Source organism: Meriones unguiculatus, chromosome 4 (genome assembly GCF_030254825.1).
Source record: "Meriones unguiculatus strain TT.TT164.6M chromosome 4, Bangor_MerUng_6.1, whole genome shotgun sequence".
Taxonomy (NCBI): Eukaryota; Metazoa; Chordata; class Mammalia; order Rodentia; family Muridae; genus Meriones; species Meriones unguiculatus.
In genome coordinates, this window is record NC_083352.1 from 93,926,295 (window position 1) to 93,951,566 (window position 25,272).

Sequence of the window (25,272 nt, forward strand, 5' to 3'; positions counted from 1 at the left end):
TACCTACTTTTTATACATCTTCATACCAGGGGCCCTGGAAAAACTTTTTGGGCACAAAGAGAGTGAGAAATGTTTAAAAAGCAGCTCTGGTATAAAGGAACTGTCCCTTTCTTGCTCCCTTCTTTGCTCTCATTCCTCCTTCCCTCTCTTCTGTCCATCCATTTGTCCGTTTGTCTGTCTGTCCATTCTTGTTTTTACACGGGGTCTGTAGCCCAGGCTGGCCTCAAGCTCCCGTTCTCCCACCTCTACCTCCTGAGGGCTAGGACTGCAGGTAGGTGCCACCAGGCCCAGTTACTGAGGGAGGGAGACGGAACCCAGACATAAAAGCTGTTAAGATTAAAATTGTAAATAGTGATTTCTAGAAGTTACCCTGTCTCCCATAGGGAGCTCCACATACATTCTAAGTGGGCTAGAAGTCTTCACTCTCCTGTTACAAGTCACTAATTCCATTATAGGCGTGTGAGTGTGCACACAGAGGCAGCATATGTATGTGTGTGTTCTAGCACACATCCTTTGATGAGTAAAAGGGGTAGCTTTTTGTGTCCTACACCACTGTGTCAGTGATTCCAGGATTGAACACTAATTTTCTCAGGTACCTTCAAGCCACAGACAAGTAGATGCCGTCTTTATTAGCCCATGCTCCCCTCCCCATGAAGAGTCCCCCAAGACTACCCCCTCAATGGTGCCGGGTGTTCTGAGACTCTTAACCTTTGGGGCCACTCTCAGCACCTACCTTTCACACTCAGCCAGATATCTACCGCCTTCACCCCCACGGGGTTCTCGGCCCGGCAGAAGTAAAAGCCTCCGTCCAGGTCCTGAGAGCAGTTGTGGATGGTCAGGGAGGAGCTCTGGCCTTGCTGGGTAATGGCATAGCGGCTGCCAGGCTGGATGGTCACCTCTGGCTGAGTGAGGTTCCTCAGCCACTGGATCCTGGCCGGGGGGTTGGCTCCTGTCACTTGGCAGGTGAGGGTCACGTTGCCCCCCAAGAAGCACGTTTTCATGGGCTGAGACGAAAGTAAGGGGCTCGCTGGTGATCACAAGAGGGTAAACAGAGGCAAGTGTTTCAGGAGCCATGGCAAAACAATGCTCTTAGTTCCCACAGCCACACCTCCTTGGTCTTCCAGAATAAAGCCTAAAATCTACCAAATGCTTAGTGCACACAGGAGCCGTATGCAAATGAGCTCAGCTCACTCTCCAAAGAACCCTGAGATTATTCCCATTTTGTAGAGAAGGAAACCGAGGCAATAAAGCAAGCCGAGTGACTTGCTCATTCACACAAGTCAAAGAGGAGATGTGGCTAAGACCCAGGGTGAGCCACTGTCCCACTTTTCCTAGGACTAAGAAGGCTGCTGGGCCAGGAGGCTTTCCATGGACCAGCAGTACAGTTCTGGGTAAGACCACGTAGGCTGATGACCATGGACCCTGCAACCCTGAGCCAGACCAGGGTCGCCCACTACCTAATACAGCTATGTCACAGAAGTACACGGGCCAGTGAAATGGTTCAGTGAGTAAAAGGGCTTGCTGCCAGGCCTGAGGTCCCAAGTTTCATCTCTGCAATACAGGAAGAGAGACGTTATACCAGGGAGTTATCCTCTGACCTCTCTGCTTGCACTATGACACGTGGACACACACACACACACACACACACACAAGCACAAACACACAGACATAAAGCAATACAAGTACACCGACCACATTAAATGCTGACACACAGGTCAACAAGGAGGATCAAGTTAACAGGGTTGGCTGTTTCCTCTCCTTGATGTGGCCAACTGCCACAAGGCACGTGGGTCCTCCATGAGCTTGAAGGCACTCTTAATTGCTAAGCCATCTCTCCAGCCCCTCTTTTTCTCTTTCTTGGTTTTGCCTTCTGTCTTGTTTTGGTTTGTCTGAGACAGGGTCTCACTACGTAGCCCTGGCTGGCCTGACCTGGAGCTTACCATGTAGATCAGCCTGGTCCGAAACTCACAGATACTATCTGCTTCTGCTGGGATTAAAGGGGTACACTACCATGCCCCTCCTCAGACCCTTTTAGTGTCTTCCTTCCATGGTTCCATTACCGGCTGACTCTGATCTCCCACCTCCCTTTTGTAAGAACCCACTGGACCACACAGAGACCATAAAATAATCCACAATGAAGCGTACTTGGGCTCTAGGGACCAGAACAAAGCTTCTGTAGGTGGAGCACTGCTCTACTACTAGCCCTGGATGACGAACAATGGCCTCCTGCTGCACGCCTATTTCCTGTCAACAATCCTTGCAGGAGGGAGGAGGGAAGATGAAAGGTTCAGGTAAGTTACAGAGTCACTTGCTCTCTGTAGCCCAAGTTCCTGTGAGCAACCCCCAGTAAGCTCAGTGGACTCATGGATCTTTGGTCTGGTGGTCCTAGCTGGGGATGGATATTGTTTTAGTCTCTGAAAGTTCTCTCCACAGAACACCATGGAGTCACCTCACTGAGAACTTCTCTCTAACGCATACTCTTCCAGGAAGGGCTAGGACAAAGGCTCTCAACCTTCCCAAGGCTGCGACCCTTTAATACAATTTTTCAAGTTGTGGTGTTAGCAAATAGGCAGCCTGCTTCTGGGTTGCCTAGCAACCTATGATGTCATCACGTGCCTGCAGTGAGGCAGTGAGGCACCAGATATAAAGGACCAACCCATCACTTCAGGCTCCCTCCCTGCTTCAAGTTTCTCTCCTGAGGGTCCCCCCCTACCCACGATATCTCCCTCTCCTCCTACACTCTCTCCCATTGTCTCTCTCCGTCTATCTGTCTATCTATCTGTCTCTTTCTCTCTCTACCCTCATGGCCCTAACTCAGGTCCTAACTCCTCTCTCTCTATTCCTTCTCCCAAATAAATCTCTTCATATCCAGATCTAATTGAGTGCATGGCATTTTAAGAATATAACAGTGAGGCCCCAACCATAAGATTATTTTTGTTGCTACTTCATAACTCTCCTTTTGTTACTGTTATGAATCATGATGTAAATATATGATATGCAGGACATCTGACCTACGACCCCCAAACGGGTCTCAACCCACCGGTTGGGAACCGCTGGGCTGGGATGTCACCTTGAAGCATTTTTGAGGTCCATGCTGTGACAGCCTGAGGTCCTGCCTGGTAGAATGAAACTAGTCTCTTGGCTGTGGTTCCAAAGGAGTAGCTAGGATGTCACATCTGGCACCCTGGAAAGAGAGGGAAAGAAGGGAAAAGGAGGAGGAAAGGGGCCAGTGGGGTTGGAAGAGCCTCCAAGTTCGCTGTCAAGGTTCGGTCAACAAAAGAGACTAGCCTCTGCCTCCCAAGTGTTGGGATTAAAGGCATGCTTGGCGAACTCAGGAAAGACATCTTTCCTCCCTCTCCGTGGGGAACCCATATCTCCTTCCGGGTCACAAAGCCAACATCAGTGGCAGGTCTCAATAGTATGCTGATATTCTGGGACACTCAAACCAGTTTCAGAAATAGCCCCTTTTTCTTTAAATAAGCCTCCCCGGTGACTTTTCCCCAGTCCCCAAACAAAGGTCATGCTTCTGACTAGATTTGACACTAGTCAGCAGAGGACAGTCATTCTTCAAAATGTCACCCACGGAGCTGAAGACATGGCTGAGAGGGATGAAGAGCTGTGCTGGCTAGCAGTCTGTGAACTTTGACACAAGCTAGGGTCATGGGAAAGGAGGGAGACTCGATTTAGAAAATGCCTCCAAAACATGGAGCTGTATGCTATGCAGGCCTGTAATGTTCTTAGTGATTGATGGGGGAGGGCCCAGCCCATTGTGGGTGGGGCCATCCCTGGGCTGGTGGTTCTGGGTTCTATAAGAAAGCAGGCTGAGTAAGCCATGAGGAGCAAGCCATTAAGCAGCACCCCTCCACGGCCTCTGCATCAGCTCCTGCCCTTCTTGAGTTCCTGCCCTGACTTCCTTCCATAATCAACAATGATGTAGAAGCATAAACCAGATAAACCTTTTTGCTTTGGTCACGGTGTTTCATTACAGCAACAGAAACCCTAACTAAGACGAGGGCATTGACATTCTCCCACAGGACCTGGATTCCATTCCCAGCACCCACATGGCACGTTACGAACACCTCTAACTCCTGTTCCAGGGGATCCGATGCCCTCTTCTGGCTTCCAAGGGCATCAGGCACACACGTGGCACACAGACATACATTCAGGTAAAACATCCACATATACAAAATTTCACGCACACACCGGTACAGCACCTATCCACTCAAGGAGTTTATCTGAGGGGATGCAGCCGGGAAGGACAGGAAGAAAGACTGCAGAAGATGGGAGATTCACGAAGATCAGGAAGTGAGGATGGATGTGGGGGCCGTCACATGATGGTCTGCCGAAGGTGGCCCTTTACCAGAGGTTCTTCAACAAATGGACTTGCAGGCCGCTCTGAGATGTCTGAAGCGGAGAATGGTGGCTCTTTGTCTCTGGTACCGCTATGTTGGAGGCTGAGGCAGGAGGGCCACTTAGGAAACTCAGAACCACGGGGGTAATCTAGCAAGATCCCCTTCTGCAGAGGTGCAGCGGGGGCTGGGTATAGAATCCATGGCCTCGCTCAGGCTGAGCGAGTAATGCACTGCCTTCTGCCCTAGTTTCCTTTTTATCTCTCGAGAGGCAGGGCCTTAGGGTTGGAGGTCAGCAGGAGGACACCCTAGTATGTGTGAGATCGACCATCTCCAAAAACAACAAAGGAGCCTGATAATTCTCCCCCACTGCCCTTGAGAGTGTGCTACAGTTAGTGACTCTTTACTAAGAGATGCAGTGTTCCAGAAAGCAGACCAAGTGCCTCCCAAGGCCAGCGCCTACAGAGGGTCACTTCTGCCTGGCTCGGTCTCTCTTCTATCACTGGCTCTTGGAAAAGTGGGTCACCACACTAGGAGGACACTCTGATAGCCCCAAGGAAGGTGGTCCCACAGGGGTAGGAGACAGCCCACCAGGCATGTGACCAAGCACCTGGGAAGTGCATCTTTTTAAGTTTTTGGTTTTTGTTTTTTTTAAGACAGGGTTTCTCTATGTAGTTATGTCTGTTCCGGATCTCACTCTGTAGACCAGGCTGGCCTCAAACTCACAGAGGTCCACCTGCCTCTGCCTCCCAAGTGCTGGGATTAAAGGCACGGGCCAACCCTGACCAGCTGGAAAGTCTATCTTTTTCATAATTTCTACACCCCGACTTCCAAGTCTTCTGCCTGGACCTCCTCTCCCCCCACCCCCCAACACATACTTCACACTCTTGAGACACACAATTGTACCCTACCAGAAATCCTCAGGCAACAAATGTTTAAGCCACCAAGTTTTGGGGTGGAGGGGATCTTCTATTACATAATAAAAAAGACCAACAGAGGCATCCTATCCGCCCTGCTCACTGGGCTGGGCTGAGTGACTAAAAGTCAAGGCCACAGGCACACAAACACAGTCCGTGCTTTGCTATGATGAAGAAGCTAAGCCAGGCATCTTTAAACTTCCAAGGCAATAGCCGTGAGGCACAAGAAGTGAGAGGAATTCTGGGCACTCCAACACTGAGTTTCTCTCCTAGGACTACCATCAAACGATTCTTTGAGAAGAAAGGAAGGCAGGTGAACCCCAACCTCGGGACAAAGAAAGGCAGACTCACAGATCTGTACCACGCAGCTGGCTCCCAACTCTGGTCCCACTATGTGGCTCCCAACGCATTTGAACTTCTTGCCCTCTGACAGCTGTGACGGGCTCAGCGTCTGCTGCCTGGAATGCCCCATGATCATTCCTCCAGGTTCTTCAGTCCACAAGAAGGTCGGGTCAGGGTATCCCCCATCCCAATTACAGGTGAGTTCCAGGGTGGCCGATTCTGAAGAAGACACCTCCACTGAGCACTGAGGTGCTGATGAAGGGGGCCCTACAATAGAACAGAGAGCGTGGTTCATCTCAGACTGAGTCAGACAGCAGGGTGTGTGTGTGTGTGTGTGTGTTACAGAGCCAGGGTCTGAGAGAGCCATTAAGGCCAGCTGGTCTACCTTCAGAAAGCACCTATAAGGTTGGGGGCCTCGCTTAAACACTACACTGCTTGCCTACTATGCACAAAGCCATGGGTTTGGTCCCACAAAATGGTTATGGTGGTACTCATCTGTAATACTAACATCTGGGAGGAACAGGCAGGAGGATCAGAAGCTCAGGGTCATCCTGGGCTACTTATCTAGTTCAAGGCTAGCCTGGGATACACAGACACTGTCAGAGACAGGGAGGAAGAGGAGGAGAAGAGCTGTCATGGCTCAGTGGGTGAAAAGGAGTCTCCTTGCAAGCCTTACCACCCAAATCAATGCCTGGAGCCCACAGTGGAAGCCGAGAACCAACTCCCAAAAGTTAGCCTTTGACCTCTACACATGTGCCATGCCACATGCTCACCTGCACATCATACAAGTACAGAATTAACTTTTAAAAACTCTGAGAGCCAGCAGTGTTAAGCACACACGTTTAATCCCAGCACTCAGAAGGCAAAGGCAGGTAGATCTATGGGTTCAAGGCCAGCCTGGCCTACAGAGATAAAACCAGGTCTTAAGAAAACAAAACAACAAAAAGGAATTAACTAGGGCCAAAAGGCATCTGAGATAAGAATGCAGGGAAAACAGTCACATGGCTGGAGAGATGGCTCAGTGGGTAAGAACACTGGCTGCTCTTGCAGAGGACCAGGGTTCTATTCCAGCACCCACATGGAAGCTCAAAACCACCAGTTACTCCAGTTTCAGGGGATCTAGCACCCTCTTCTGGCCTTCCTGGCTAGCAGGCGTACACAATGCAATTGCATACATGGAGGCAAGCTAAAAGAAAGGGAGTTAGGAGAGATGGCTGGAGAGATGCCTCAGAGGTTACCAGCGTTAGCTGTTCTTCCAAAGCTCCTGAGTTCAATTCCCAGCAACCACATGGTGGCTCACAACCATCTTTACTGAGACCTGGTGCCCACTTCTTCATGCAGAATGTATAAATAATGATTAAATAAATCTTAAAAATAAAAAAAAAAACATTCTTTAAAAAAGAAGAAAAAGAAAAAGGAAGGGAGTCAGTAGATGGAGGGGCTTGTGACGTGGCTCAGCAGGTAACAGTGCTTATGGCTAAGCCTGACCACCTGAGTTCAAACCCTGGAACCCACATGGTACATGAAGAGCACAGACTCCTTCAGGTTGTCCTCTGACCTCGACATGGCACACATGTGCCCTCACAGATGCATACACAAAATAAATAGAGGTAAAAAAATTAAAAGAAATATTCAGAATAGGTAAATACAGGGATCAGGGTCCTTGGAGCTGAGGAGCAGAGGGCAGAGTGGTTGCCCCAGGGGGCTGAGGAGCAGGGACAGAGGCCAATGGAGCTGAAGCTTCCTAAGGGTGAGGCACTTATTCAGGTCTATGACGTCCCCAGCCTGAAAGTGCTGTTGGGTGGTAGAACCCTTAAGAAATGGGCGCTTAGTGAGAGTTTTTGGGTCACTGTGGGTCAAACGGGAGTGTGGGACCTTGGACACTTCCTCTTCCTGTCTCTCCCTCTGTCCTGTACCCAGCTGTAAAGTAAACTGGTCCCTTTCCCACGTGTGCCAGTCATGACATGCCGTGTAGACACAGGCCCAAAGCAACAACGCCAGTCAGTCACAGGCTGGAACCTTTACAACTGTGAGGCAAAAGAAACCTCTTCTCTTCATAAGCTGACCGTGTCAGGTCATTTATATTAGAGTACCCAAAAAGCTGCCTGGCACAGACGAATTGTGGTTTTTTTGTGTGGTGAGTGCACGTGTGTGTGTGTGTGTGCACAAGTGTGTGCAGCTGCATGTGAAGGTCAGGGGTCAACTTGCCCAGTAGGCTAGGCCGGCCAGCCAGTGGGCCCCAGTGATCCCTGTCTTCGCCTCCACAGCATGGGGATTACAGGCACAGGCGGCCATGCCCTGCTCTTTTCATGGGTGCTGGGGACTGAATTCAGTTTCTCATGCTCATAGGGTAAACACTTTACCAACAGCTGTCTTTCCACCCCAAACCCCAGCCTATTTTGTTTTGTTTTTTGTTTTTGAGACAGTCACTTCACAGCAAAAACAGGCCTGAGACTCTGATGGTCCTCCTCCCTCAGCTTTCGGAGTGCTAGGACTACAGGGACGAGCCAGCACGCCCAGTGGTATATATTTTGAAATGTTCGTACTTTCCCCCTATTAAAAATAAATGTGTGGCGCTCTGGATTAGCTTCCCTCTATGGCTCAGAGGATTCTGCTCCATTCAAGAGCACGCTTTCAGGCCTGACAGTCCAGGCATGCGCATGCATGTGGAAGGAGACAATGAAGCGTCTTAGAGTCTGTGCGTGGACACACGATGGAGTATCACATAGCCCCGATAAGAAACGAAGCACTAAAGCACACTACAGAGCTGCAGTGCAGAGGAAACCGAGGCAGAAGGAGGCAGGGCTAAAGCTGAAAGGGAAGCCGCACAGACATGGTTGGAGGATGGGCGTGCTGCTTACGCACAGTAGACCAGGAGCTCGGTGGTCACCTTTCGCTGCCTCCCGCTCAGCACGTTGGTGGCCGAGCAGGTGTAGTTGCCTTGAAGGTTCTGTGACATCAGCAGCAGCGCGAAGCTGTTGGCGGACAGGTTCCTGCCGAAGGACTCAGGCTCGCTGTGGGCCTGGAGCCACCACTCCACCTCTGGTGGGGGCTGTGCGGAGCTGTGGCAGCCAAAGTCCACCTGGGAGCCCTTGGCTGCATACAGGGTGCCGTTGGGGAGGGCGCCGGTGGCCGAGATGTTAACGTCAATGTGGGTGGGACCACCTGGGAATGAAAGGCGGGTGAGGACGGGTGGGAATCGCCGTGGCCGGAGTTTCAGCATCTTGACAGCTCTAATGGAACCCAACAAGGATGGTCTACGGATCATCCTTGTGTGTGACAAGGCCCTGCAAGTGTGTGAGCACTTCCCGCTTATTTTACATTTGACAGGTACATGGTATCAGCTATGGATAAGGGAGTATTTCCTTCAAGAAGGCCTTTCCCTTTTTTTTTGTGACAGGCTCTCATGTAGCCCAGGCTAGCCTCAAACTATATAGCTGGGGATGCCCCCGAGCTTCCCATCCCCCTTCCTCTGCCTCCCAAGTGCTGTGGTCACAGACGTGTGGGCTGTTCCTGTTTTATGTGGTGCTGTGCAGGACTTCACGGCGCTCTGTGAACACCTGAGGGACACCCGTAGCTGGACCTGGAGGCCTTCCAGCCCTCCTGCTTCCACTTCCCAAGCGCTGCCGCACTACGGGCATGATCAGAGTTAAGGTCCCAGGACCCAAGCCTGGAAGCTTACAACTGCCTCCAAGTCCAGCTTCAGAGGACCTACAATCTCCTTTGGGCACCTACACACACACCCACGCATGCACACACACACACACACACGCACGCACACGCATGCACGAACTAGCAAGTTCACGCACATGCCCACACGAATGCCAGCCTGGTCTACCGAGCAAAAATTCCAGGACAGCCAGGGCTGCATAGTGAGACCTGTCTTAAGAAAACAAAAACAAAAGCCAGGGGCTAGTGACATGGCTCAGCTCAGCAGTTAAGAGCACTGGCTGCTCTTCCAAAAACCCTCAGCTATCTTCCCAGCATCCACATGGTGGCTGACAGCTGTCTATAACTGTAATTCCAGAGGATCTGGCGCCCTGACCTCCACGTGGGCAAACACCTGTACACATAAAATAAATTAAAAATAAATGTATGAAACCGAAAAGGAGTAAGACAAACAAAAACAGAAAGCCGGCCTTGCCAAGGGGCTAGAGCCCTGGCTCAACAGTTACAGGCACTGGCTCCTTTTGCAGCCCACCCAGGTTCCATTACCCACACGGCAGCTCATAACCATCTTTACCTCCAGTTCCTGGGATCCGATGCCCCTTTGTGGCCTCCACGCGGGCATCGGGCACACATAGAATGCACAGACACACATGCAAGCAGAACACCCCTACACGTGAAACGCCGTGACAAGGAGGAAGGGTGTGGGCACAGAAAAAGAAGTTAACACTCTGGGTCTCAGACTGATCTCCCATCAAGGCCCCAGAAGAACCTAAATGCTGATGCCAGGGCGCATTCACCATGCTGAACACTGTTACCGTGGCTCGCCGGGCCTCCGCCTAACAGAGCTGTGTGGTTACAGACCAGCCACTTGCCTCAGAGAATTCTCATCGGGTGTGGGCAGAGCAGAGCGTGCTAAAAGCTCCGGTGTTTCTTCTCCAGGGTGCTGGCCTGGGGCCCTTTCCCTCCATGCGGCTGCTTTCTCTCTAAGCACTGGACACGCTGAGCTCCTGCCAGTTTTCTAGAGGAGCCGTCAACCTGAGGCTACTCTTGCTACCTGGCCCCTCTCCCACTGCACATCATGCTGACAGGAAATGATCACTTACTCATTCTTGCTTAGCCTGAGTTTCCTGGTCTGTGAAATGAGGGTGATGACAGTATCCTCCCAACAGGGCCCATGAAATGAGTTTATTCGATAGAGCCTGGCATGCTGGAAGCACCCTAAAAACGGCTGGACCTCAACTTAGTCCACCTTGGTGTCTTTTTAGCTTTTTTATTTTTTATTCTTCAGTGCTAGGAATGAAAGGGAGGGCCTCATACATCTGCGTACGAAGCATCCTGTCAATGAGTTACACCTACACCCCAAACAGCCCTGAATTTTCTTGACCCCCAAAATACCCTGTGCTATATTACCCTGTGCATCCAAGAGCTAAGTTCCCTTCAGTAAAAAGAACACATCTCCCCGCCGCCGCCGGAGAAGCAGCTCAGAGGTACAGTGTGAACTTAGTGGGTACAAGAGTCTGGCTTCAGTAGTGAGTACCACAAATAAGAAGGGGCAGAAGGAGGAAGAGAAGGAGGGAAAGGAAAAGAGGGAGAGAAGGAAGAGGAGGATGGGGGACAGGAGAGGAGGGAGTGTAGGATGGAGAGGAGGAAGGAGAGGAGAACAAAGACGAGAGGAGGAAGAGGAGGTGGAAGAGGAAAAAGAGGAAAAGGAGGAGGGAAGAGGAGATGGAGGAAGGAAAGGAGGAAGGAAAGGAGAGGAGGTAGATGAGGGAAGAGGAAGAAAAGGAGGAGGGAAAGGAGGTAGAAGAGAAGCATGAAAAGAGGGAGAGAGATCTTTTATCCCAGCGCTTGAGAGGCAGAGCCAGGTGGATCTCTGAATTCAAGATCAGCTTACTTTAACATATGGCCATACAAGGCTATAGAAAGAATATATGTAGGCCAGCCAGGGCGACATAGGGAGAGGCTGCTCAAAAGTAAGTGTATATATATATATGGAGGGAGAAAAACAAAACTTGTCTATATAATTACTTTGCCAATGGCTGCTCACATTAGCGTGATCTTGTGTGCCATTTCTCCCCAGACGGCTCTCTTTAGAACAGGAAGGTCAGAGCTTCAGCAAAGGAATCCATCTATGGCTGTGGAGTTCAGTCCAGAAATAGGTCAGTGGGAAAAAAAAAATCACTTATGGGACACAGAGATTTTTCCTATGCAGCCCTTCAGCGAAACTGCCTTCTTTCCCTAGGCCCTCACTACACAGCCCAGGCTAGCCTCAAACTTAAGGCCCCCCAGCCTCAGCCTCCCAAGTGCTGGGATGACAGATGTGCTTTACACACTGGCCAGGACAACATCTTTGTCAGGTGGCTCGCTGAAAACCATTTTGCCCACCTCCCGCAAGGGTCTGGGGAGACTTAGATGGTGACGGGGGGCGGGAGTGCCTGAATGTCCCATTCACCACTGCTGGCTAGTCAGTCAGGTATGTGGTTCAACAGGTCCTAGGGCGTGCCTTCCGCTGGCACCCCTCCAACTAAACAGGGTTCAGTCAGAGTACTGAGGGACTGGCAGCCGACGCCCGGGCTGGCAAAGGTCATGTGACTCTGGTCATAGACCTCTAGTCTCCTAGGTCCTGGTGCCCTGGCCTGGAGAGTGTGAACCTCCAAAAGGCAGCTCTACAAAGGGCTTTTGGGCCACACAGTCAACAAGAAGTAGAGTTTGCTGCTCAGAGTCACTGGAAAGGAGCCACTCAGGAGGACCATAAAGCAAAAAATCGGGTGGGAGACAGCTCAGCAGGAAAGGGCCCAAGCCTCATAGACCGGACAACCGGTGTCTGATTCTCAGAGTCCATGTAAAAGCCAGATGTGGTGGTATTCCTGTAATGTAGGGAGCAGAAACGGGGGGGCTTCTGGGAAGCGAAAGGGGCGGCTGGACAAACGAGAGAGACCCGACAAGGGGCAGGGAGAACAAACCTCCGAGAGCGGTCTTCCTGCCTCTGACAGGCCTGCACTCACTCTCCCCATACAAATACAGAAATTAATTTTAGAGGGCAGGCAGGATGGCTCAGCAGGGAAAGGGGCTTCCCAGAAAGCCTGACGACCCGAGTTTGATAGGCTCAGAGTGGAAGGAGGGAACTGACTCTTCACATGAGCTCCACAGACGCTTGTGAGCTCATGTGCACACATACACATTGAGGGGGTAAAAATACACACACACACACACACACACACACACAAAGAAAGTCAGAACTGGCGAGACGGCTCACACACTAAAGGCACTTGCTGCTCTCGCACAGGACCCAGGGTCTGTTCCCAGCATTCGGCTGCAGAAGGCTCCCCAATGCCTGTAGGTCCAGCTCTGCAGACCGGAAGTCCTCTCTGGTGTCCACAGCCAGCCATGTAATTGTGGCAGACACATGAATAAACACCAATCTTTTGTCCTTTGACACGAGGTCTCACCAGACAAGGCGAGGCAGGAAGCCCACCCCAACCCTTGTGCAGCCCTGGCTAACTCAGAGCTCACTACACAGGCCAGGCTGGCCTCAAACTCGGCCATCTTCCCGCCTCTGCCTCTCAAGTGCTGTGATTAAAGGTGCATGCCGCCAAACCAGATTAAAATATCATTTTAAAAGAAATTAAAAAAAAAAATCAAAGTGAGACTCTATTGAGCCTGAGTGGTGCTTTGCTCCAAGGTCATAGCTCATCCTAAGCCCTGGGCTGAACCTGAGTTATATAAAGCCTGTCTTCTTGCTCCCCCCACCCCCGCCCCGGGTTCTCACTTGACCCAGGAAGTGCCACAGGCAGAGAATTCCCCATTCAGAATGCTCGGGTCCACAGATTTCAGATTTTAGAATGTGCACATCAGTTTCTCCAGCTGAGAAAGAGGCTTGGGTTGAACCAGGGCCTGGCGAGGCTGGGCAGGTCCACTAATGAGCTGCCCCACCAACCCCTACACCGTGCTTTTGCTGTTGTTGCTTGTGTTAGTTTTCTTGTGTGGCCCAGGCTAGCCCCCAACGAACACTGTAGCCAAGGAACTTCTGATCTTCCTCCTGCTTCTACCTCCCAGGTGCCGGGGCTACGGACCTGTCACACCACACCCACATCCCTTCAACGCCACTTTCACTGGTGTGTCAACCAGCTCCCTGGTACAAGGTCCTAAATCCAGAGCCCAGTCTCTCCCCCTCTGGCCTCTTCTAAGCACTCAGGCTCTCCTCCGACCCAAGTGAATTAAACCTTGAGAAGGAGTACCCCGACTTCTGATAAGGCCAATCATCTCCCCCTCCGTGTGCTCACTGCTCTGTCTCTCCAGGAACCTGCATTCTGAAGCTGTGGCAGCGCTTACCAAGGGGCTGGGAGCTCCCTGAGGCAGCTACACGGGATCCCAGCATGCCCTAGCCTCCAGCCCCAGTTGACGGCCAAGGGGCTTTGGCAGTCTTTACAAGCTTGCTTCCTCATTGCCTTCCTGCCAATCGGTCCAGTGTCCCCACAGCAACTGCTTGTGGAAAACTAGACCTAGGCTGAGCCTTGGTCAGTGTGTCATGAAATCTGACTGGGGTTTTCACGGGCTGGTCTTTGGAGTCCTCACTTGGCTCCACTACTCAGCTCCCAAATGCCTTTACGTGCTGATACTGTGCAAGAGGCACCAAGGGAGTTCGAGGCCAGCCTCGTCTATAAAGCCCAGGAAAGCCAGGGCTACACAGAGAAACCCTGTAAAGCCCAGGAAAGCCAGGGCTACACAGAGAAACCCTGTCCAAAATAAAAGGAGACTGTGGAAAAAACACCAAGGTTGCTGGACTAGTTAACCCAAGCCACCCCTCACTGTCCCTCCAACCTCACTGTGGGCAAGCACTCAGCTGGCCCATCCCATTCTACTCCCATGTGCAGCCAGAAGGGGACGGGGAGCAAGATGAAAGCAACAGCTTCGACAGTGCTGAAAGATGGCGCAGAGGGCTTCTGGACCCTTCCGGACAGAGTAACAAAGCCCTATCCTATCTTGATGCGGCCCCAGCCTATCCTGCCTTTGTTTGTTTGTTTGTTTGCTTTTACTCTGCGTGTATGGTTTTCCTTCCGTGTGTGTATGTGCACCACATGCATGCCTAGTGTGGTTATCATGTCACCTGGAGCCTGAGTTACTAATGGTTATTAGCTACCAAAGAGGTGCTCGGAACCAACCCGGAGTCCTTTACAAGAGCAGCCAGTGCTCTGAACTGCCAACTTATTTCTTCAGCCCCATTACTAATTTTGCTAAAGACAGGGTCTTGTTGGGCAGTGATCACACACACGCCTTTAATCCCAGCACTTGGGAGGCAGAGGTAGGTGGATCTCTGAATTCGAGGCCAGCCTGGTCTACAAAAGGAGTCCAGGACATCCAGGGCTACACAGAGAAATCCTGTCTTAAAAAACAAGCAAAAACCAAAACACACACACTCACACACACGCATAAACATACACCGAAAGACAGGGTCTCAGTGTTGGAAACATGGTTCAGTGATTAAGAGCACGGGCTGCTCTTTCAGAGGACCCAGGTTCAATTCCCAGCACCCACACGTCAGCTCACAACTCTGTGTTAACTCCAGTTCCAAAGGACCTTCACCTACACATACATGCACACAAAACATTAATGCACATAAAATCTTTTTTTAAAAAAAAACCTTTAGAAAGAAAATGACATGGTCTCATGTAGCCCAGGCTGGCCATGAACTCCCTAGCTAAGGAAGTCCTTGAATGTCTACTCCTATCCTCCACTTTCTATGTGCTGGGATGACCAGCTTTACTGTGGTTCTGGGGATGAGCCCAGGGCTTCACGCCTGTAGGATAAGCACTGTGAGTACTGAGCACATCCCCAGGCCCCACCACACGCTTACCTGACACACAGCGCTATGAACACTTTGGGTGGAAGTGACAGATGACACCCCACTGTGGTCTCTCCACAGAGACACACCACAGATGGTCTCTTCTACCCGGGCCCTACAGAAAAGCTGACTCCCATGGGTAGAAGCTGTATGGTAACAGAAGCCTCCGAGCATGGACACAGCTGGACACACGCCTCTCTGGCACGCCTCTCTGTCTTGGATAACCAAGGTCACTCATAAGCCTGGGACAGCTGGGGATTTTTCCTCCCTGGTTCCCAAGGCCATGTTAGAACATTTGCCAACTTTTCTCCTTAGAAGAAAAGAGAGGCATGTGACCAGATTATCAACCATTTAAGTGAAATGATAAAGAAAAGCCAGGGCCTGACTCTCACTGAGTCCCATTCAAACACCCAGATGGAAACTCAAGAGAGGTGATGGAGGCCTGTGACTCAGGCCCTGAGAAGGCAGAGGCAGGAGGATTGCCTTGAGGGATTTTGTTGTTGTACTTTGCTTTTCTGAAACGGGGTCTCAAGGAGCACAGGCTGGCCTCAGATTTGCTATGTAGCCAAGGACAACCCTGAATTCATGACTGTCCCACATCTCTTTCCAGAGTGCTAGGATATCACCCAAAAGTAAGTTCACTTCTCCTTTCATTCCCTACCACCTATCTACCTCTCCTTCCTTGCTCCCATTTTGGATGAAAGATCAAAAGCCATGGTCTTGCCCTGCTGGGTAGGCGCGCTACTCCTAAGTTATGGCCAGTGGGGGCTACTTACCACGATCTTGTCTCATAAAGAGCTGGTTAGGCAGGAGCCCTTGCGTTTAAGCCCAACACCCAGGAGACAGGCACAGGCGATATCTATGAATGCAAGGCCAATCTGATCCACATAGAAAGACCCTGTCTATCTCAACCATGACCTTCTGCTGATAGAGAAAGACAGGGGGGGGGGGAGAGGGGGGGAGAGAGACTGAAGCGGGGCAGGGTGTCACAAGCCTGTGATTCCAGCATTTGGGGAGGCAGAGGCAGGCAGATCTTTGTGAGTTCAAGGCCAGCTTGATCTACAAAGTGAGTCCAGGACAGCCAAGGCTATACAGAGAAACCTGTCCAAAGAGAAAGAGAGAGGGAGAGAGAGGGAGGAAGGGAGGGGGAGGGGGGAATGACAGAACAAGAGAGGAATAGAGGAGGAACAGACCAGGATGTACCCTGATTGCCAGGATTTTGGAGTCCAGTCACCTGCTTAAGCAGTGGACCCCAGGCTCATGGCCAAGGTCACGTCTACTGTGCCAGTTTTATCTTATCAATGCACATGATGCAGCAAAACTCTCCCATGACCCTGAACTTCACAGATGATAACACCAAAAGCTGAGGAAATAGCAGCTAACAGGGCCAAGACCAGAGCCCAGGTGTGCAGCCCTCGGAGGACTTTCTGTCCACAAGAGGCAGCACCAGACCGCCCAGGACCACCGTGCCATCAAACTCCCTGAACAAAATGAGGCCAGGTCCCCATCCGAGGGACGGGCTCCAGATGGCCACGAACTGAGGCACAAGCAGGGAGGGTCTGTAGCCCAGGATCTTCTGGGAGGGAAGAAGAAATAAGAAGATCCCAGAGGGCTCTGCCACACATGAGCGACGGGGCACCACCTCTGGTTCTCCTACAGAAACTGCACCAACCACAGGCCCACACTTTCCCCTGGGTGTGTGCCTATGCGGGGGACAAAAGACAACCTCGGCTGCAGTTCCTTAGATACAAGCCAGCTTTTCTCTTTGTTCTTTTTGAGTCATGGGTTCTCTCTGTGGCCCAGGCCGGCCTCCAACTTGCCTAGACTGAAATCACCTGCCACTACAGCCCTCGCTCCTGACAGGGCCCCCTTTCCCCACGCCCATCCCCACCAGCCCCACTTACTGGCCACCCGCAGCCACACAGGGAACCAGCGGGTCTCGTTCCGATCCTCCTGGCAGGTGTAACCGCCGGCATCCTCCAGACTCAGCGCCTCAATGTGCAGGGCGCCTGCATCCTCCAGGGAGAACCGAGGCGAGGCTGCCGGGAGGCTGGAGTTGGAGGAGAGCAGGAAGACGGGCTGGGAGTCATTCCGGTACCAGGTCACCGGGCCCCTGGATCCTGACACGTTGCCACAGCGAAGAGTGACGTCTTCATGGATTTCGCCGATGACCACGGCCCCTGGTTCTGTAAAGGGAAGGCTGGGCCGTTAGCACATTTTTTTGGTTGATGGGAAATAACCTGTTGGGAACACTAGTCTCATGGAGCCCAAATGGCCCTGAACTCACCTCCTAGCACATACTGCCACTGAACTGTCTCCACGTCCCGAATGCTGGCAGGCATCACAAGCTCTGCCACCACGCCCAGCTTATCCAGGGCTGGGCACCGAACCCAGAGTGTGCAAAAGGGCTCTAACAGTAGGCTAAATCCCCAGCTAGCTTACAAACATTTTAAGTAGCGGTGATATGGTTTGAATCTGAAATGCACCTCCCCTCCCCCCGAGTTTTCCGGCACCAGCTGGTGGCACTGTTTAGGAAGGTCACGGAACCATTTGAAGGTGGGGCTTTCCTGGAGGAAGTGGGACACTGGCTCTGGTGTGTACATGGCCACAAGTGTACAGTGCTTCCGGATGGACGCACAGAGAGGGGACAGCCTCAGACTCGCTCTGCCACCCCTTCTCTGCCATGATGGAACTGTAAGCCAAAACAACCCCTTCCAATCCTTTAAGTCAATGTGTCACATTTTTTGTTTTTTTTTTTTTTTTTTTATCATAGCAAGAGAAATGAAACGCACACAACATGGGAAGCGCCATGTCATCAGACGGAACCCTTTTTATCTGCTGTCCACGAGGACAGGCCCAGCTCTGACTGCAGGGCAATGAACCCTTTGTGGGGTAGGGGAAGGGCAGAGGGTCTAGCTAGATCAACCTTTGGGCAGACCGTCCTGACATGTGACGGCCCAGGCATGATCAGCAGAGCTGCCTATCCAATCACCCCAAGCAGCGTTGAGCAAATAAGCATTACCCTCTCCGCGTGGCCATCTGTTAGGCCACAATCACACATCATTAGGCTGCAGTTTTGTTGCCTAGACATCCAGATGGGGTGGGGGTGGGGTGGGTCAGATCTTGGCCTCCGTCTCCTTCCCCCTGGAAAAATGGTTTGATAACAAGTGCTGTGTATACACTGGGAGGCCCTGTAGGTCTGCTGGTGACGAGAGAGAGAGAGAGAGAGAGAGAGAGAGAGAACCATCCAGTTTACCGGCTAGTGGGAAAACAGACACAAAACTGGCATGAAGGACAGAGGTGAGGAGCAGGGAGACGGGAAGAGCGTCCAAGCTCTTCAGAGCAGGGCCTGATAGACAAGTAGGCATGAGACTGGTTCAGAAGGAGCCAGAATCCCAGGCAGAGGGAACAGCTAACTCCAAGGCCCAGACCAGAGCCAGCTGTGGTGACATCCATGTGAAATCCCAACACTCAAAGGCAGAGGCAGGAAGATCAGGAGTTGGAGGCCGATGTGGGCTACATACTGAGACCCTGACCTAAGAAAACATAGTGTGTGTTTGTGTGTGTGTGTCCAACGAATGCTCAAGACCGATGGGCATTAGTCAGTAGGTAACAAAAAACAAATGCTGTCTATTTTTTTTTTCCTGAGAAGTACAACATTCCAGAACTTTCTACAATCAACAACCAAGAGGCCACAGGGACAAAGATTTGGGCAGAACCTGCTGGACTGATAAAAATATCTTGCAGATAATTAACAGGGGTAGTTGCTATGAGCCATATCACAGCACACAAACAGAGGTCAGATGACAACTTTCAGAAGTAGGGTCTCTCTTTCCACCATGCAGGGGACGGAGGGAGGTCTGCAGGGATGGAATTCATGTCATCCAGGTCTACAGCAAGCTCCTCTGCCCACTGGGCCACATCACTGGCCTAACAGAGTGGCTTGTACTTGGTTTTGTCTTATAATTCATTATGACAGGGTCCGAAGCGGCGAAGGCTGGTCTTGAACTCACTGTACAGCTGAGGATAACCATGAAATCCAGATCCTTCTGCATCCACATCCCCAGTGGTGAGATGATGGGCGTTGCTACCACACTTGGTTTCATGGAGTTCTGGACACAGGGTTTCAGTTACACTAAGCAAGCCCTCTACCAACTGAACTATATCCCCAGGCCAAGGGTAGATTTTATGGTATGCAAATTATATCTCAATAAAATCATTACAAGAAAGAAAGATACTGCCACCTGCCTTTTGGCGACCTTGCCATGTAGTGTCTGAGCTGGGTCTGCTAGTCAATCCTGTGATAAGAAAAGGCTCCTTTCAAAAGACTGAAGTTGGGTGAGGCCCCAAGAAGTCCTAAGTCTACACCAATTCTAGTTACACTACTCCCCAAAGGCCTTAAAGCCAGAAACAACAGGGGGAATAAGCCAGGCTATTATCTGTAAAGGTTGAGAAGCCACTACCACTAACCAGCCTCTCTCAAAACAGCACGGAACACTTAAGAGTGATAATTTAAAAGGCCACCACAGCTGAGTCTGAGGCCACAGGCCTGCAAGCCCAGGACTTGGAAGGCTGAGGCAGGAAGATCAAGTTCAAAGCCAGCCTGAGCTTCGTTAGTAAGGCCCTGACTCAATGAGGAGGATGGGAGGAATTGGGATGGGGAATGGGGGTGAGGAAGGATCACTTTCAAATTATTAGGCTACCAGCCCAGTTCTCACATGGCAACCTCCACCAAGAAAAATACACACTGTAGAGCTACCGCTGCACAGAGTGTCCCTCAGACTAACAGCTGCTCCTTCCTAGCCCTCTGCAAAGGAATAATAGACTGCCAGCCTGGACGGCTTTACCCTTTAAACCTGGGCTGTCTTCTCCAGGAAAGACAATGGTCTGGCCAGTCTCCTCCTGGCTCTGCCCACTCTGCTGCTTCTAACTACTGAGGCCAAATATGGCCCTAGATCATCTAGTCAATGATGCGGCTGAACAGTCATCAATTGGTGATGTCTGCCATGGACAAGAACAGGGTGGCCCCGACTATACATCAACTACACACACAAGCCGATTCTACACACTCTCATTTCACTGTTGCCACTTCCGGCTTCCCATGTGTCCCTACAGATGTGGGACAGTCATACTCTTGAGGGCACTGGGTCAGTCGGCTTTACTTGGATCACAGACACAGGAAAAGAGCGCGACGATAAAGACCAGCAACAGGGCTGGAGCGATGACTCAGTGTGGTAAAGATGCTTGCCACCAGACCTGATCCCCGGAACCCACATGGTGGAAGGAAAGAACTGCCCCTCAAGGTTGTCCTCTGACCTCACACACACCACGGCACATACACATACCCCACACACAGAGAAATTAATTAAAACATAATTAAAAAAAAGTTAAAGGCAAAATAACATTTGTGCCACTCCACATCACTCATTGTCCAGGGGACCCTTTGCTGTGGCCCCAAACTTAAATTCACATTACACAACAAGATACAACCTCTTGGTGCTGGGAGGGGTTCCGATGTGGGATCCGGCTTTCTCCATGCTAAGCAAACACTCCACAACCAGGCTACATCTCTCCAGCCGCAAGATGACCACTCTTGATGCCGGGGTCATCCCAGAACAGGATTTTTCTCCCAGTAACCCTCTCCAGGAAGGCCTGGAGTACACCATCCAGGTGACAAGCGGAAGCATCAAGGACACGTGAGAGGAAAGACACCTGTCCCGCCTCTCAACCTGGAAACAACGAAATGACTGAACCATGCATACCCAGCAAGCCCCTGGGCACCCATCACAGGTCAAGTGGGCCACGGCATCTGGGCAGAAGTTACTGGGCAGAAAGTCGGAGCTGGTGGCTCATGCCTAGAGCCCCAGCTCTGGGAAAGCTGGGGTGAGGGAATGGTAAATCTGAAGCCAACCACAACTACATAGTGAGACCATGATTCAAGAGACTTAACAGGAAAGATCTGGAGGGAGATCTCCAAGTGGGAGGAATCACACACCCTTGAAAGCAAGTTCATTCCGGAATGCTCTTAGCGACACTGGGAACACCCAGGAAGACTGACCTGACCCCTCACTCCCACCCTCCTGTTGACAGCAGAAGCCTCACTGTATCGAATGTCCGGAAAGGCTACTAGGTACCATCCACGACTGGAGAGGGTGGCGTGGCCAAGCGCTGAGGACTGCCGAGGACACACGCATCACCCACAAAAAATTTTAAAAATCCATGACTGAAAAGGACTGGGAAGTAACCCAGCAGGAATAAACGGAACAAATCTGGGGTCACATGTCCTAGACAACACAGATGACCCCTGCCCAGTCCCAGGTGGGAGAGTCTGTGTTGTCAAACCTTCAGGGTTTTTTTTTTTTCCATATATTCTGGGGAAACCTAAGGTACGGGGAAATATTACTGATTTTTCTATGACTGCTAGATCCAAATACAAGCCAATAAATCATAAGTGCATGATAATTAGGAACTTTCGCCCCTGCTGCTAGGTAGTATGATTTGCTAGCTTATCTCCTATCCGCACAAGGACAGCAGGTGGGTGGGGTGGCCCCGGGGACTCGCACACAAAGTAGCATTTCCCTGTGCACCTGTGGAAATTACCCACCTCCTGGTTCCGTTTCCCCCACTCCCACAAACCATGCCTGCACAACAGACACGAAATCGCCGGAGAGTTCAACCCAAACATGCTTTTCCAACCTTTTTACAATCTACGTATCTTTCTAAGCAACCCTCCCCTCCCAACCCCACCCGACCCACGCTCCCCCACTGCCACCCCCGCGCTATTTTTTCGGCAACAACACAAAGCTGAGGTCCATAAGACCACTCGCCAGCTCCGTCTCGCAGGAGGGGAATTTTCAGTCAAGTCTGAAATGATTTCGAAAGAAAAAGTAAAAAGGCAAAGAGAAAAGGGATAGAAAAGGCGGGCGGGGCCTGGAACGCTTGGGTCGGCACAGGTAGACTCACTCAAGGAGGGCGTGGGGGAGCAACGCCACAAGTCACAGGTGTGGGGCCAGGTCAACCTGGGGGAGGCGGGGAAACGGGCGCAAACCCGAGCTCTCGGTGGGGCGCGCCGGCACCGCGGGCAGAGCCAGCACGCAGAGTTAGAAACGAGAAGGAAGGGGGGGGGGATTCCCTTTCCTCTCCACGTGCCCCTCCGTAGGCCTGGCGAGTCCCTTACCTGCCGAGCCCCGGCGGGCCAGCAGCGCTCCGAGGCACAAGAGGACGCGCAGTCCGGCCATCGCTCCCTAGATCTCCGCCGGGGAAGCTCGGAGCTCGGCGTGCGCGGGGGCTGCTCCTGGGGCTCCCAGGCCCTCGGCGAGGGGCTCCCGGACTGAGATGCTCCAGCCGGGCCCCGGCAATCGCCTCCGGGGCGCGCGCCCCGCCCCTGCGCCCAGCCTGCCCGGCTGGCGGAAAACAACAGGCGCGGGCCCCCTCCCGCCTCTCCGGCGACTTCCTCTACCTTGGCTGGGAGGAGGGCCTTGTGCGATGATCCCAGTCCCGCTGGGCCTGGGAGGAGGCGGCCCCGAGCCCCGGTCCCCGCCGGTGCGGGAGCGCTCGCAGGCCTGTGCACTGCGCGCGGGCTGCGGGGCACCGGGCGCCGTCCCAGCCCTGCGGCTCTGTCGCGCTTGTCATCTGGGCTCTCGGGTGCAGGGGCGGGCCAGAGCGCGGCCATCGCTCGGAGCCCGGGGAAAGATGATCTCTCGACCGTCCGGCCAAAAGCCACCACGAGGCTCGGGTTCTCGAATGAACTTGGGTCGAGACCGCACCGGAGGAGTGAGTTTTGTTTTGTTTTTCAGGCGCTCCCACGCCTGTCCCTTTTTGCCATTCCCAACCCCATCCCGGCCGATTCCCGGAGCGCCACATTTCCGGGCTCAGCTTTCTGGCGTCCCATCCTGGCATCCTGGTGGACACCGACACTGCTGGGCCCTCGGGAGGATCTGCCCTTGAAACAGCCCCGGGAGAAACAAGAACATAGACACCGCGGCGGAAACTTCTAAGTGGGCTCTTGGAGGTGAACATCCCTTGGCTCACGCCCTCCCAGACTTTCTGTGAGTTTATAAAATACTGGGAGGACTGAGAGAGAACAACACTCAGTATTTATAACGCCTGCTCCCGGCCCTGGATTCCATCTCCACCACCGCAAAACCAATCAAAGTAAAATATGTGAGAAAAAGCTAAAAATGGAATAAGAGTCACTCGTTCTGTTCTGAAAGGCTTCCGTCTCAAGTTGGGGCTTCTTAGAGAGACCTGCCTTCGAATCGGCAAACAGAGGGAGTTCACCATGAAGATGCCTGTCTCCTGTTGGTATCCCCTGGTTCACCAACACCCCTGTCACCCAATACATATTAAATAATTGAATGTCTTGTAGTTTGACACACCGTTTCACTCAGTCTTCTACGTTGAGGCAATCCTCCTGCCTCAGCAATCCACATCCTGGGATCACAGGGGCACACCATGCCACAGTGCCTGGCTAAGTTAATTGGTTTTGAGGTTTCTTGAATGCTACAGGCAAGCATTCTGAAGTCAACGACCTGGTCCTCTAAAGCATGGCCCAGCAAGGTTTTGACCAAGAATCTGGAATGTTCTGGAATCTTGGTGGTGCCCAGGGAGGGGAACTTGGTAACTCAACCACAAACTTCCTGCAACCCTTGGACCTGAGACACCATTCAGCCCATTTTTACTGGGTGCAGCCTACTACTCCCCAGGGTTGCTATGGCAAGCTGGTTGGTAGTCAAACCAGGACTAGATTCCACTCCTGACCCCAGGTCCTGCTCAGCCAAGTTCCAGTGTTGTCACTTCTCCCAGGACTGCTAAAGCCGAAGGACTGAATGCTTGGGCATCACCCAGATCAAACAGCCATGCCTTTGGTTTAGGGCCAGGGTTCTGTTGAGAAACACTGGCATGACATCCACTCCTGAGAATGAAAAATGCTCTGGAGGATGCCAGGAAGATTGGCCAGACAGCTGGGGCTTTCCGTGGAGTACCCCGGCAAGGCAAGGGCATCAATGAGAGACATCTAGGGGGCCGGCCTGCTGTAAGAAAAGTGTGCCTCGACTTGAAAGGGTTAGACTATGTAACCTATATGTCTTCTAAAGCCTATAGTTTTGAGTTTTAGGTCCAGGTTAAGCTAAAGCCTCTTAGTACCTTTCCAGAGAGTGAAGGAATGTGACCCTATCCGTAAGGACAGATATAGAAAAAGGGCAAGCAAGCAATGACCTTCACTCAGCAAAAGAAGGACCAGACCCTTGTCCTTGAGATAGCGTTTCTTAGCAACGAACCTAGACTTCTTCTGAGTAGCTTTTGACTTCCAGCCAAGAGCCCGCAGCCCTAATCTTCAAGGATGAGCTAATCACCCCCACCTTCAATTGCAGCTGCATCCACACTTGGCAGGACTGGCCAAGCTTGAACACCTAAGACTAACCGATTATCTTACTTTATAACTTCCTCATCCAATCCTAAATTGCCAAAACTGCAACTTCAAATTTCCCGCAATTTTTCTTTTAAAAACCTAAAGGCCTTTGTCTCCCGGTGCCACTCTTTGCTGACCAGCAGGGGTGACCCCATTGTACAATGGTTAATAAACCTCTTGCTTTTGCAACGAGTCTTGGTCTGGGGGAGTTTCTGGGAAGGGCGCGATTGAACTCCTGAGCTGTGAGACCTCAGGTCTTACAGACTTATCCCGAAGTAATCAAACGCTTGCACAGAACCGAGTGTTGTCATAGGACTCTCATTTGAGCTAGGACCCTAAATCCCACCATCAAATACCGACTTTGATGGGCTGGAAAGATGAGTCAGTGCAACGAGCGCTTACTACAGCTGGACATGGTGGTGTACACCTTTAATCCCAGCACTTGGGAGGCAAAGGCAGGCGGATCTGTGTGAGTTCAAAACCAGCCTGGTCCACAGGGAAAGTCCAGGACTACAAAAGAAACCCTATTTCAAAAACAAGAGTGCTTACAGCTCTTGCAGAGAACCTGAGTTTAGTTCTCAGTACCCACAGTAGGCTGCTCACAGCTGCTAGTAGCTCCAGCTCCAGGAAGTCTGACACACTCTTCAGGTCTCCCAGGATACCTTCATGTGCATGTGTGTAGGAACACACTCATACACACAAGTAAAAGAGTAAGAGAGAAAAAAAGTATGAGCTGTGGGGCAG

The 25,272-nt window shown here is 51.7% G+C and overlaps 1 protein-coding gene across 1 annotated transcript in view; it reads right to left on the reverse strand.

The window, feature by feature from the left end:
* Nucleotides 1-22,496, reverse strand: part of Vsig10 (V-set and immunoglobulin domain containing 10) — a 30,532-nt gene extending 8,036 nt beyond the window's left edge. Inside the window, exons 1-5 of the mRNA XM_021642809.2 lie at nt 22,297-22,496; nt 17,024-17,305; nt 8,474-8,773; nt 5,618-5,875; nt 734-1,027 (exon numbers count right to left, since the gene is read on the reverse strand). Coding sequence (XP_021498484.1) covers nt 734-1,027; nt 5,618-5,875; nt 8,474-8,773; nt 17,024-17,305; nt 22,297-22,357 — 1,195 coding nt within the window. The 5' untranslated portion in view covers nt 22,358-22,496. The remainder of the gene's footprint in view (nt 1-733; nt 1,028-5,617; nt 5,876-8,473; nt 8,774-17,023; nt 17,306-22,296) is intronic.
* Between the last annotated feature and the right edge of the window lie 2,776 nt (nt 22,497-25,272).